Here is a 13,352-nt window from a genome sequence, read left to right as displayed (position 1 = left end):
TTAAAAATAGAACATTTGGTCAAATAGTCAATATTGTACTTGACCCTCACTCATATCTTCTGCACCCAAGTATTTGGACATCACACAGTATCTTGATTCCATAATAATCATTTTGAACTCTGACGAGAACTCCATAAATGATAGAGCTTTCTTTTCCTTTTTAGAAAAGAAAAATATCAAACATGAACCAATTTTTTGCTATTTGAGCTAAAATCCATTACCAACTGGTACTGAGGCCACACTATTGAATTTTATGAACTTGATTTACCCTTTTGGGAGAATTGGAAATTATTTTTAAGTAGTCAACTGAAATTGTCATGATCGTCAGAATTTCATATTGTGACATGTCTGTTCTTTATACAGTGGCTCTTAACAACTCATTTGCTTTTATTTGGTCATTTTTATTTTAAAAATGTTGCTACATAAACCTGTGATTTGAGAACTTTGCTTTAAGGGATAAATACCCCAAATGTGTTCCATCTTTTGTTCAGTGACAATGTACACAATGGATGTTTGTATTAAAACTAATCCTTCATTGTGTTCTATTTTAATGATTCATTGGCATATGTATTCATAGTCAAGAGTTTCATAAAATAGGCGTGTTTAATGTTAAACAGTCTTGATCTTAAAAAATCTTTATGGAAATACATAATTTGCCTGCACTTCATAAATAGCTGTTGGGGGAGAAACTGCATTCTTTTATTTCTGCTTTATTCTAAAATGGAGATAGTAGTAAGGGATGTGTTTTATAATTGAATGAAAACTGTATTTTTGCTTTTTGCTGTTGCATTAGAAAAAGGGTAGCATTAGCATTTTAAAGCATGTATCTGTTCTACAAGCATGAATATTGAGTTATTTTAACATGAATCACTGCAGTTTAATTACTCTGGAGCTCTGCTGCCTTTTTCAGTTAGTTAGGGTGATTTGGAGGTAGAAGGGATCTCTTATTTTCCAGTAAGGACTTCAATGTCTTCCTCTAAAATAACCCATAAGGTTGCATATCGTTGCCTTGGAGCGTGAGCTGGTTGTTTTTCTCAGGGAAAAGAAAATTTCTCCCTAACAAGACATCCAAAGCAAAATCCTGAAGGTGGATTTTGTGAGTATTTTCTTTTTTGTAGAATGTTGTAAAATATATAATATCCCTGATATTTGTAAAGGGCTTTACTGGACATAGTCAAGTAGAACTCTTAGTGTTAGCCTTAGTTCTTTAGAATAGGAAAATACGTATTTGATTTTCTTCTCTGAATCTATTAGTGACTTTTTAAGTATTAGCTATTAAGAGAAAGAACTAGACTCATTCTCTTAAAAACTATAAAATGAGTTTTAATAGTTTGCCTCAGTTTTTTTCCTTTAAAAAATCAGTTTTACTCTGTGGAGTCTTCCCCTTTTTCATAATCTTTTGCTCTTTAGAAATATGGCAAGAACTCAATGTAACTTTGTTCAGTATACTGTTGTCCTCCATTCTTCATAATTATGCTCCTTTTCTACTTTTCAAATGTGTCCCTCATCTTTATAAGCTTGGGTTATCTTTTCCACTTTCACATCATGTACAAAATATTAGGTGTATAAAGTGCAGCTTTTCTGACCAGATAGAATAATAAGATAAAGGCAACTGGCATTTGGAGGGCTCTTAGTTACAGAAGTATTTTTCACCCCAGAAGTTAGATACAAGTATACATTTTCTTTCCTCCCTAGATGGACCTCCAGTTGTAGCTTATTATGATATGTCTGACACCAGCTCTGACCCAGAAGTGGTAAATGTGGACAATTTATTGGCGGCTGCAGTAGTTCAAGAGCACAGTAATTCTGTAGGAGGCCAGGACACAGGAGCTACCTGGAGGACCAGCGGGCTTCTAGAGGAGCTGAATGCGGAGGCAGGTTGGTCTCCCTCCCCTCCCCCCTCTCATGGTGTACTGTGCATGTGTCCCAGCGGCTGTTTTCCTTGTAGTGACCCTGCCAATGAGAGCAGGCCAACTAGACATCTGGCATTAGATGATTGTGACTATCCAGGGTGCCATTTGTAACTGAAAAGGAGATGTGGGTAGCATGTCGTTCATCTTTCCTAATGTGAAGGAAGCAAAAATGAGAAATAATGGTAGGCATAGGTAGATTCCAGTAGACCTATTTCTTGGGTTAAAAATACTTCACATACGTTAAAAACCATCCAGATGGCCTTAATACTCCTCCCCGCTCCTCTTCTCCAGGGGCTTCCCTCACTTAATCTGTACTGCGACCTTACCTTGCAGTGTGGGGAGGGAGCTTATTAAACTGGCCCCTGGGGGCTGCTCCTGTGCGGGGCTGCACTGTTTCTTCTGCTTCTCTGTGTGCCTGTCCCTGTCAGTTCCTCTACGGTAGCTCTCAGGTTGTCTCTTCCAACCCTTTTCATTCAGTTTCTGCTTCTGGTATCTCAGGAAAATCTCTCCCTGTCTTGCATAATTTATCTGGGCTCTGTGATGATTCTGAAGAGTGATATTTATTCACTAAAAAAAAAAAAACATTGCATTGCTTTTGAAAACATTGCCCAGTGCCTCCAAGTCTCCTTAATTGTGTTCCTCAACACTTTTTCAACATTCTTTCTCATTTAAACCTTTTTCTTAAAGCACTAGTACTTAAGTTTGAAAAGAGGGGGAGGGAATTGAGAGACTGCTTTTAGTGTGTATTTTCCTACTTTAGTGTTACAGAAGGATTATAGCTTCCTAGTTAAATTATAAATTGCATTGGCTTTTATGAGCTACTCTTATAATTTAATCACTACCTAAAATATTATGTTTATGGGTTTTACAAAAATAATAATAGGTTTAGAACATATATATATATATATATTGAAATTGCTAGGAAATAAAAAAGGAGACAGCGCTCCACAGATCATTGCCCTTAATTCTTCCTTCCATAATCTGATTGGAACAAAATAAAAATCTCTTATTTGTTGAGTTTCTGCTTAATTTATTGTAGATAATTTTGGAACAGGACCTGACTTTAGCTTTAAATATGTTTTGACTGCTAACTGCCTATTTGACCTTGGACAAAGTGTCCTCTGGACTTCAATTTTTGTATGTATAAATACTTGCTTTGCCCAGCAAGGATCTTTTAAGGATTTATTAATATGTATAAGTACTTTAAAAAATTAAGCAGTAATATTTTATATCAAAGGAGAGTAGTTTGACCACATTTTGTGCAATATGTATTTCTAAGTTATATGACTTGTTCTATACACTGGATAGTTTATCTTCATTTTTCTTCTGTTGACCAGTGATCCATTCTACTTCACTTTTATTTCCCTGTTTCTTAGTCTTGCTGTTAAATGTAGATCACTGTATAGTAAAGTCTTGGGGAAAACATGAATGATTACTTTTTGTTTTGCTTTTCATGTAGAGAATTTTCATATTAGTTTGAGCCATATGGAATTGTTAATATTTGACTTTTTGACCTATAACAAACCCAGCAGTTTCAGACAATTCAGCCTAATAGTGCAAAGATGTGGGCTTTAAAGTATCCTTAAAGTTACCAGTATCAGGGATAGCATCACATTTTTTTTTTTTTTTTTTAGATTTTATTTATTTGACAGAGAGAGACACAGTGAGAGAGGGAACACAAGCAGGGGGAGTGGGAGAGGGAGAAGCAGGCTTCCCGCGGAGCAGGGAGCCCGATGCGGGGCTCGATCCCAGGGCCTGGGATCATGACCTGAGCCGAAGGCAGACACTTAACAACTGAGCCACCCAGGCGCCCCAATAGCATCACATTTTAAGATTCAAGTAATTGTTAGCTTGATTGTTTAAAACATCACTAGCCTTTGTGTACTTGATTCTATTTTTGATTGTTTTTTTTGAATTTCAGTCACACAGATTTTTAAAGAATATATCACTCAGATACCTTCTTAAGAACCACCATTCTTAAGAAATGAAACATTACAAAAATATGTAAGGGAAACACCCACAGCTTCAACTCTGTTCCCTTTCCTTTTCCCTCTCCATTCCAAAGCTGTCTTGAATTTGGTATATTTGATGTTTGGTATTCCGTGTGTTTCTTTATATTTTTACTGCATTTATTATGTATCTGTAAACAAGCATGTTTTTTTTTTTTTTTTTTAAAGATTTTATTTATTTGAGAGAGAGAGAATGAGAGAGAGCACATGAGAGGGGGGAGGGTCAGAGAGAGAAGCAGACTCCCTGCCGAGCAGGGAGCCCGATGCGGGACTCGATCCAGGGACTCCAGGATCATGACCTGAGCCGAAGGCAGTCGCTTAACCAACTGAGCCACCCAGGCGCCCCAACAAGCATGTTTTAATACTAATTGATATTATATTGAACGTAATGATTTGTAACTTGCTTTTTTCAACATTTTGTGTTTTGTTCTTGTTGATAAGTATAGCTCTAGTTCATTCATTTTTCACTGCTGTTTAGTATTCACTGTATGAATATATCATAGTTGACCTACCCATTCTCTTTATTGGACATTTAGGATGCTATTCCAAATGATGCTACCATTAACATTTCTTGTACATGTCTCTTGGTACACGTATGTGATTAGTTTATTTAAGATATAATATATAGAGAACATACGCATGTATTGGGCCACACATATTGTGTGTAGATTTTTGTATATCATCACTGTTCAACAGATCCTCATCACATTTTCTTATGAAGCCATATATTGGCTCAAAGTCTTTTTTTCTAAATCTGACAATGCAGGTATGTGAGTGATAAAACTTAATAATACACTCTGGTCTTGATATAATTATCTTAGTGGGAACCCATCTCGCAAATTTTGAATATACTTACAGTGCCACAACAAAATGTTAACAGAATGCATGCTTGCTTGCCAGTTTATAGTTTTGAGATTTGAACTCTAGCATCAATGAGATGGTCATTCTTATGGTTTGAATTTAAGATAAATTTTTTTTTTTAACATTGTATTTATTTCAGAGGGAGAGAAAGACAGGGAGGGAGGGAGGGAAGGAAAGAGAATGAGTGGGGGAAGCGGCAGAGGGAGAGGGAGAAGCTGGCTCCCCACTGAGCAGGGAGTCTGATGCATTTGGATCAGGACCTGAAAGGCAGACGTTTAACTGACTGAGCCACCCAAGTGCCCCCCCCTTTATTTAGATTTTTATTTATTTATTTATTTGACAGGGAGACACAGTGAGAGAGGGAACACAAGCAGGGGGAGTGGGAGAGGGAAAAGCAGGCTTCCCGCGGAGCAGGGAGCCCGATGCCAGGCTTGATCCCAGGACCCTGGGATCATGACCTGAGTCGAAGGCAGACGCTTAACTGAGCCACCCAAGCGCCCTAGGTGATGTTTGTGTATGGAAAAGAGTTTTTACTCTTCAGTTTTAGTTTTTTTTTTTTTTTAAAGATTTTATTTATTTATTTGACGCAGAGGGAGAGATAGCGAGAGCAGGAACACAAGCAGGGGGAGTGGGAGGGGGAGAATCAGGCTTCCTGCTGAGCAGGGAGCCCGATGCGGGGCTCGATCCCAGGACTCTGGGATCATGACCTGAGCTGAAGGCAGACGCTTAACGACTGAGCCACCCACGTGCCCCTCTTCAGTTTTAGTTTGTTTTTTTTTTTTTTTTTAATTTATTTATTTGACAGAGAGATAGCACAAGTAGGCAGAGCGGCAGGCAGAGGGAGAGGGAGAAGAAGGCTCTCTGCTGAGCAGGGAGCCCGATGCGGGGCTCGATCCCAGGACTCTGGGATCATGACCTGAGCCGAAGGCAGCCGCTTAACCGACTGAGCCACCCAGGCACCCCTCTTCAGTTTTAGTTTTAACCAAGGAAAAGAATTGAAATCAGAAAGCCACTGGTCAACAAAAGACCTAAACTTTCCATTTCAGCTGTTGTCACGTGTTTCCTTCTCCTTTCCTGATGCTAGAATTGAACAGTGTAGTGTAGGTAGCAGCCTGCTGCCAACAAACATCCTGGTTTGAACCAGCAGCCACTTACATACTGTTTGAACTCAGGTAAGTTACATAAAGCCTCAGGTATTCTTCTCTGCAAACCAGGATAAAACTAGTATCCATCCCAAAAAGGTTATTGTTCCCATTAGGTGAAATGATGTCTATACTGTACTTAGTGCAGAATACAGCACAAGGTAGGACCTCAGGAATGCTGGCCAGCATTATGTTAGCGTATGTATGCTGAAGTAGGCTGAGTAAGGAAGTGATTAATGGACCTAATCAGTGAATTTCTAATTTACTGTTCTGTCCCGGAGTGAGTTGCTCTGGCCACAGGAATTTCCTATACTTAGCCTGAGCATAAAAATTACCTAGGGTACTTCTAAAAATTCAGAATCCTAAATTTCTCCCTGAGAATTCTGTAAGTAGATCTGGTATGGGGTCTGGAAAATCTGTTTCTAGTAATCACTCCCAGGTAACTCTTGTGTTGGACATGTTGAGGAAACTGTATCAGTAAATAGGAATATGGCTTAATTTTTACTTATTGCTAGTAGTAGCTCACTGTACATGTAAAAGTAGATAAGGCTAAAACAAGCAGAAATCTGAAGTACTCTTGGTATGGAAGGCTTATAATTGTGGTAAACTAAGTTTGTTTAGAGTGAACCTCCCCGCCCCCCCCGGAAATTAAAACTTTTACAGAAATGATATGTTTTTTCCATCAGCCTTCTTGTCAAGAAGGTAGCCCATGAGCATGTTCCCATCCTTAAAATAGGGATGATGATCTTGATTTGTCCAGAACACTAGTTATAGTGCAGAGAAACAAATCTTGGGTTTCCTGTTCTTAGCCTAGGGCTTTTTATAATCAGACCAGAATGGCCATGTTTCTATTAATAGCACTTTGAAGTCAGTGTATCAGTCTTGAGAAGGAGATCACATTTGGTCAGGTTTCGCTTGTTTTTACCTGGTTCTTATGAGCTCTAAGATTTTAGTTTTCTGACTTCTTTTGCCCTACTTTTTAAAGTTGTTTTTCACATTCTTACTGAAAAATGCAAGGTAATAATTCACTTGTTTTCAAGCTAAATGAATGATGACTTGAGATACTAACCTTTTTTATACCTAATGTGTCGCTGTCCTCCTGTCCTTTAATGTGCTGCAGATCGGCTTTGGACTAGTTGTTACCCAGTAGATTTGTGATTTAAAAAGTAGCTACATTATTTCTTTTGAAGACAAAAAGAAAATGTTTGCCATGATAATTTAGTTATGATTTTATGCTGTTTTCTTTCTGACTTGTGCGTTGAAAAGGTCTTTAGTAGGAGGACAAAAACTTAGAATTTCTCATAGAGTGAAAGAAGTTATCTTTCCGAAGAGCTACACAGAGACAGCCAGCTGCCCCCATAGTTAAATAAGTCCTCTGATTTATTTTCAGTTTAATATATGGTAATTGTGGTATTTACACTTTTTCTACAGGGCTTATTCTTGTCCTGCAACAGGAAAGATTATTGCCACTGACCGTATTCGAGAACCCCAGAGCATCTTTGAGGCTCCGTTTTGTGTATGTTTTAGCCATTGCTCTGTCACTGGATTCCTGTGAGGTCATGGGTTGGAGGGTTGACAGTGAAGGATGGCCCAAAGGCCAGAGAATGTGAAGCTGTGCACAGGAGCTCCCAAAGGAATGTATGACATACTGAAGAGGGTTACGTTGAGAGAAAAGGACTGATTGCCCTGGCTCTGAAATAGACCGAAGAGGGGGTATATTCCTGGCTCTTGGAGAAAGCCTTAGTGTCTCTTGCAGAGCATGGTGTCCCATACACTTGGTGGGGTCACAGCTGACTTGTTATCTGAGTGGCACATTTTATCTAATGGCTCTGACAAGAAATGTGGCAAAACTCCCACAATCATTAGTCTAGAGTTAACATTCACCAGGAAATTTGTATTTAGCCCCCATCACTTAAACTCAGCATCCCTTATTTTATTTTATACTGATTTTTAGACTAAAGAGTAAAAATACTGGCCCCAGGAGCCGACCCTGATTTTAAGTGATCAGTTTTAGAACATCACACAAGTTCTGTAAATGCCAGCAGGGTGGGATTACAATTTTTATGGCCCAAATCGTGCTAACAAAATGGTTTGAATTGATGTAATAATGTGAAGGTGGTATGTAAAATACTAGTTTCTGGATCCATAATGGATGAATAAAGTTAGAAGAATCTTAAATATTGACGGTAGTTACCTTTTCTTAAGATACTATAGTGAAATTGTGAGTAAAAGTAGCATAGTAATTTTTCATTTCTTCCCCTTTATTTTATTATTTTTTTGTTCTTCCCCTTTCTTTAAACAAAGGAAGGCAAAGAGATATTTCCAGATCTGAAGTGAGGCTTTATATGTGATAGGGTCAGGATGAGGGGCCTAATCAGTAAAGATTGGTTATTCAGAAATATTGGTGACTGAGACAGAACATTTCATAAGTTGGAATTATAAATTAGAACTGCAGGCTACCCTCAGATAAAAAAATTAATTAAAAAAATTAGAACTGTGGAGATAGAACTGGGCACAGAGATACTAAGAACTAATTGTGTCATATTCTTGTCATGTTTTCTTAATTACTGTTGAAAAGATTTGAGTAATCAAGGAGGAGTAGTTTAGTTATAGCAACCATGATTCCTACAATCTGCCTTTTTAGTTTGGTTTAATTCAGTTATCTTGTTTATTTTTAGGATGGTAAGGGCTGAGCCCCTTGCTATGAGTCTAACCACAGGGAGTGTTAAGTGCCTCTTGAGCCTTGGCTCCTTAGAGAGTAGGCGTGGAGAATTTGGGGGTGGTTGTCCACATAAATAACGAGCACTCATATAGTCATAAGTAATCATGGTAGCAGGAACTTAAAGTGGAAAGAGAGAGAAACTAACCCCAGTGCCAGTAATGTTCCATGGAGGGGTGAAACTGTCCTGTAGTTAGTATTTGGAAGTGCTCTGGAAGGTGGGGGCTGCTGGTGTTGTACATGAGGATGGAGGGCAGTATTCATAAGTGATTCTGGTCCCCCAACTGTGGCGTAGGAGCAGCTTCCAAGGACTACAGGGTTGGTGGCATTTTCAGGAGAGTCAGATTTCCACAGGGAGGTGAAAAGTTCAGTGCAGTTTTCCATGGATCTGGCATTCCAGAGGGCAGTGGAAAAGTTGTAGGAAGGTAAGTGTGGGTGGCTGGAGCAAAGGAGAGTAACAGTGGAGTGGAGGATGAGACAGGAGAGCAGTGGATGGGTCTCAGAGGCTTGTGTTTGTGGGTGGCCAAGAAGATAGAATTACAATGTTTTACTTCTCATAATCACTGGTTTTCTTCCTGCCTCTTCCTCTTGCTTTCTCCTTTTCCACGGGGGCTCTGGTATACTCTCATGCTGTTAACTTCCCTTATACTGTTCTTCCGCCTCACTGACCCATCACGCGGCCCTTTGCCAGCCCCCTGCTAGCGTCACTTCTTCCCTGCTCCAGCATGTTTAAGCCCAGCTGTCCTGTGCCATAGCCCCAGCTCCCTGTAGAGCGGGCTTTCCTGTCACCTAGCTGGCATAGTCTGATCCCTGGACGCACACTTGGAACCTGTATCACTCTGCTTAGCATAGCTGGAGAAAATCAAATAGCGGCAGAATCGTGGGTTGAGTTAGCTTCCTAATGTGCAGCGTCACCCTGGCTCTCAGTGCTGCGCAGCAGATCCTGTCTTTCCTTAGGCAGTTCTGTCTTCACTTTTCTGAACCCTCACCCTGCTACCCACCCACACCTGTGCTCTGCACACGGCCTTGCCGCATTCTTCACAGATGAACCTTGCCTCAGCCTTCTGCCATCACGCTTGTTTCTGCTCTGCCTTTTTTCCACATATGGCCGGGTCTCTCCCATCTTTTAAAGTTCTTCATACACACACATCCCTCTCCCTCAGACCCATTTTCCTTTCTCAGTACTATCCTATTGCCTTTTTCTTCATAGCCAAACTATTTAAAATGTGTATGTTCTTCCTGCCTTTCCGTTATTCTTCACCTTGCTTTGCTACATTGGGTTTAGCCCTATCACTCCTCTGAGGCTCTTCTTGCCAAGGTTCATGTATGGTCATCTTATTGCTGATTCTAGTGGACTACCTAGTCCCTCTTCTCATTGGACCTCTCTATTGGGCACTGATAAGCACTTCTTCCTAGAAATGCTCATTCCATGGTGTCCTGGCTTCGTATTTTAAGGTTTTCTTCCTACCTTTTACTTAACTTGGTGAGCTCCCCTTCATCTGCCCATCCTTAATTATTGGTGTTTGTCAGGGTTCTCTTCTAGGCCTCCTTCACTCCTCTGCTGCCCTTTACCTTCCCGCCTACTGCCGAGGACTCTATTTCCTCTCTAGACCTCTGACCTGAGCTTCAGAATAGTACCTCCAGCTGCCTGTTGGACATCTTAGAGGCACGCCATCATCATGTCCTGAGCAGCCACCCTCATCTGTCCATTGGTGCACTGAAGGGCACTGTAACTCTGTCCAGTTACCATTATTTTTTCCTAAGTTTGTTTGTTGATTTGCCTGATTCCCAGCATTGCTAGCCCTCTGTATATACACGTACACAGATAGTATCCCCCCATTTTGTTTCTTTACTAGTTTGGCCGTAGTCATTTCTCACCCAGGAAACTATAGCAGTCTAACTGGTTTTCTTGCCTTTCATATTCCCTGCCCTGATATTAGTTCCATTTGTACACTCCAAAAGGAAATTTTTGAAAATGGAAAACCAGATCATGTCACTGCTTAAATTCTTCAGTGGTTTCCGACTTCTCAAGGTCAAGTCCAGACACCTTGCCCTCTGAGCCCTGCTGACTTTCCCAGCCTCATTTCCCATTACTGTTTTTACTACATTACCCCACATTTTGCTGAATTTTTATACCCTAAACGGCAACACAGTGTTCCTTATTGCTAGTTTCCCTCACCTGTGCCTACTCTTCCCTAAGAGCTCTGCGTCCTCGATTATTCCCAAGTCTGGGAAATTTCCCTTTTCTGTGTCTTTAAACGTACTCCTTGCTTCTCTAACAGAGCAATTTTCAAGCCATAGTATAATGGACTGCTTTTTATAATCCCGGAGTATATCGTGAGCTAGTTGAGGGTAGACACTCTACACCTCCTGTCTTTGTTCTCCGTAATATTCCTAGCACCTAGTGCATAGCCTGTCATAAACAAGTATTTATTGTAGGAACAAATAGATGAGGTACATTGTTAGAGTTGGACAAAGCAGCGCTGCTCAAAAGATTGAATATGGACAAGCTGAAGGCTTGAAAAAAGACTATCAATTTATGTTCCTTCCTAGCAGTGCAGTAGGAACAGTGCGTGTGATAATAGTTGTAACTTCAACATTGAACTGGACATTGGACAAAACACTTGGCCACAAGCAAGGTATTGGGGTCAGAGCAAGAATCTGAGTTTACCAAATCAAGACTTAACCATACATACTCCCCATTTAAGCAACCACCCCAGATTTAACAAAACTGGGTTTTGTCTGGTGAATGCCGCCTTTCATATGCTCATAGGATTCAGTTATTTCCCCATTGCCAATATTTAGAATCCTATTTCTGCTGATCTTTAATACAGAAAGTTAAGCCCTTGCAGACTGTAATATAATCTCAATCACCAGTTGTATCTGGGAGCCATATTAAGCTTTGTGGTCTTCTGTGTTCTCATATGCATCATAGTCAACCAAATAAAAAAAGATAATATTAAAGAATTGTAAAAAAAAAAAAAAAAAAAAAAGACCCACAGTTATATTCAAACTTGATTGCTTTTTACCAGCTTTCACCCAGCACCAAAATACTTTTATAGTGTTATATGTGACACTTTCTGTGTTATGCATACACTTCCCCAAGTTTCTTTTCTTTTTTTTTTTTTTTAAGATTTTATTTATTTGACTGAGAGAGACTGCACTAGCAAGAAGAGCAGCAGAGGGAGAGGGAGAAGCAGGATCCCCGCAGAGCAGGCGGAGCCCGATGTGGGACTCGATCCCAGGACCCCGGCATCATGACCCGAGCTGAAGGCAGTTGCCCAACCAACTGAGCCACCCAGGCGCCCCCACTTCCCCAAGTTTCTAACGTAGACAGTAGTCACTGTCTTTGGACATCATTGCATTTTGCTTATTCAAAGTTTTTTCCCTTAGGCTAGATTCCCAGAGATGGGACTACAGGGTCAGAGGGTTTAAAAATTAGAAGGCTTTTGCTTTGGTACTGTCTATAACTTTCCAAAAGGGTTATACTAAAAGTTCTCAGGAGTATGAAAGTACAAGGTTTCTCAGTGACCTTGAAGCATTGGAATGAGTGATGTGAAGGGGTGAGGGAGGGGGAAGTGAGAGTCATGTGTGTAAAATCTTACTGATCGTGGTCTAGTTTATATGAGGTGTCACCAAGGATTGATTGATTGATTGATTTGACAGAGAGAGACACAGCGAGAGAGGGAGCACAAGCAGGGGGAGTGGGAGAGGGAGAAGCAGGCTTCCCGAGGAGCAGGGAGCCCGATGCTGGGCTGGATCCCAGGACCCTGGGATCATGACCTGAGCTGAAGGCAGATGCTTAACGACTGAGCCACCCAGGCGCCCCAAGGATTTTTTTTTTTTTTTTGATATAGAGACATAATATTGTGTTAGATGACAATATATTTAAATAAAAATACCTTTTAAAGAGTAATTGAAAATTTGTACCTGTTGCAACTCGGTTTATTTCATAACTCCTAGATATTCTAAATTTCCTAAAGGCCAGAACACTTAAGAGCTGGGTACATAGACTGAATTATTTTAACTCTTGTTAGAATTGTTTATATTGCTGTGTACTTTGCTGCTTGCTCTTAGCCTTTATTGAGAGAGAGTTCTATGAAGCTCATGTTTTCGGTGCGTTGGAGAATGTGTTTTACTGCACCATGTAATAGATGCTTTGTGAAGCCCCTTGTGAAAAAGTTCTTACATGCCCCAGTGCCACAAATTGTTATGCTTTTCCAAGAGTATGTGGTTTCCTTCTGTCTAATAAGAACTGTCAGCAACGTACAGGTTATATTTCAGTTGCTCAGAACAAAAACTGTGATCTGCCTCTAGCCTTTTCTTTTAGATGTGGTTTAGATTTTGTCAGCTCTCCATTCCTTTTGAGAAAGACTGTTAAAATTGTTTAAAATTTAAAGAAAATTGTTAAATCCTTCATAAAGCATTCCAGTATAAATATGTTATTAATGAGTATTTCTGTTATTTATTCCGTTTATGCCTTTGAACATTTCTGGTTTAGAATTTTGTTCTATTAAAATTCACCGGTAAGCAGTAGAGAACCCCGTTGCCCTCTAGGTGGTGACAGACCTGTTATACAGGTCATTTAAAAGCAGACAGGAGTTGAATGCAAAAAGCATTGTGGAATAAAATATAATAGAGTATTATCACAGTATATATATACCTATTTACTAAAGTACTCAACGTGTTTTTTTTTTTTTTTTTTCTT

At 39.8% G+C, this 13,352-nt stretch overlaps 1 protein-coding gene across 4 annotated transcripts in view; it reads left to right on the top strand.

Moving 5' to 3' along the window:
* ARK2N (arkadia (RNF111) N-terminal like PKA signaling regulator 2N) overlaps nucleotides 1-13,352 on the top strand; it is an 81,634-nt gene that overhangs the window by 55,967 nt on the left and 12,315 nt on the right. For 3 of the 4 annotated variants that reach the window (XM_036107593.2, XM_036107589.2, XM_078060373.1), the window contains one exon: nucleotides 1,696-1,878. The exons of the other annotated variant lie outside the window; for it this stretch is intronic. In XM_036107593.2, the coding sequence (XP_035963486.1) occupies nucleotides 1,696-1,878 (183 nt within the window). The remainder of the gene's footprint in view (nucleotides 1-1,695; nucleotides 1,879-13,352) is intronic. 4 annotated transcript variants of the gene reach the window in all.

This window comes from Halichoerus grypus, chromosome 13, assembly GCF_964656455.1.
Source record: "Halichoerus grypus chromosome 13, mHalGry1.hap1.1, whole genome shotgun sequence".
NCBI classification, from domain to species: Eukaryota; Metazoa; Chordata; class Mammalia; order Carnivora; family Phocidae; genus Halichoerus; species Halichoerus grypus.
This window is presented reverse-complemented; position numbering and strand designations above follow the sequence as displayed.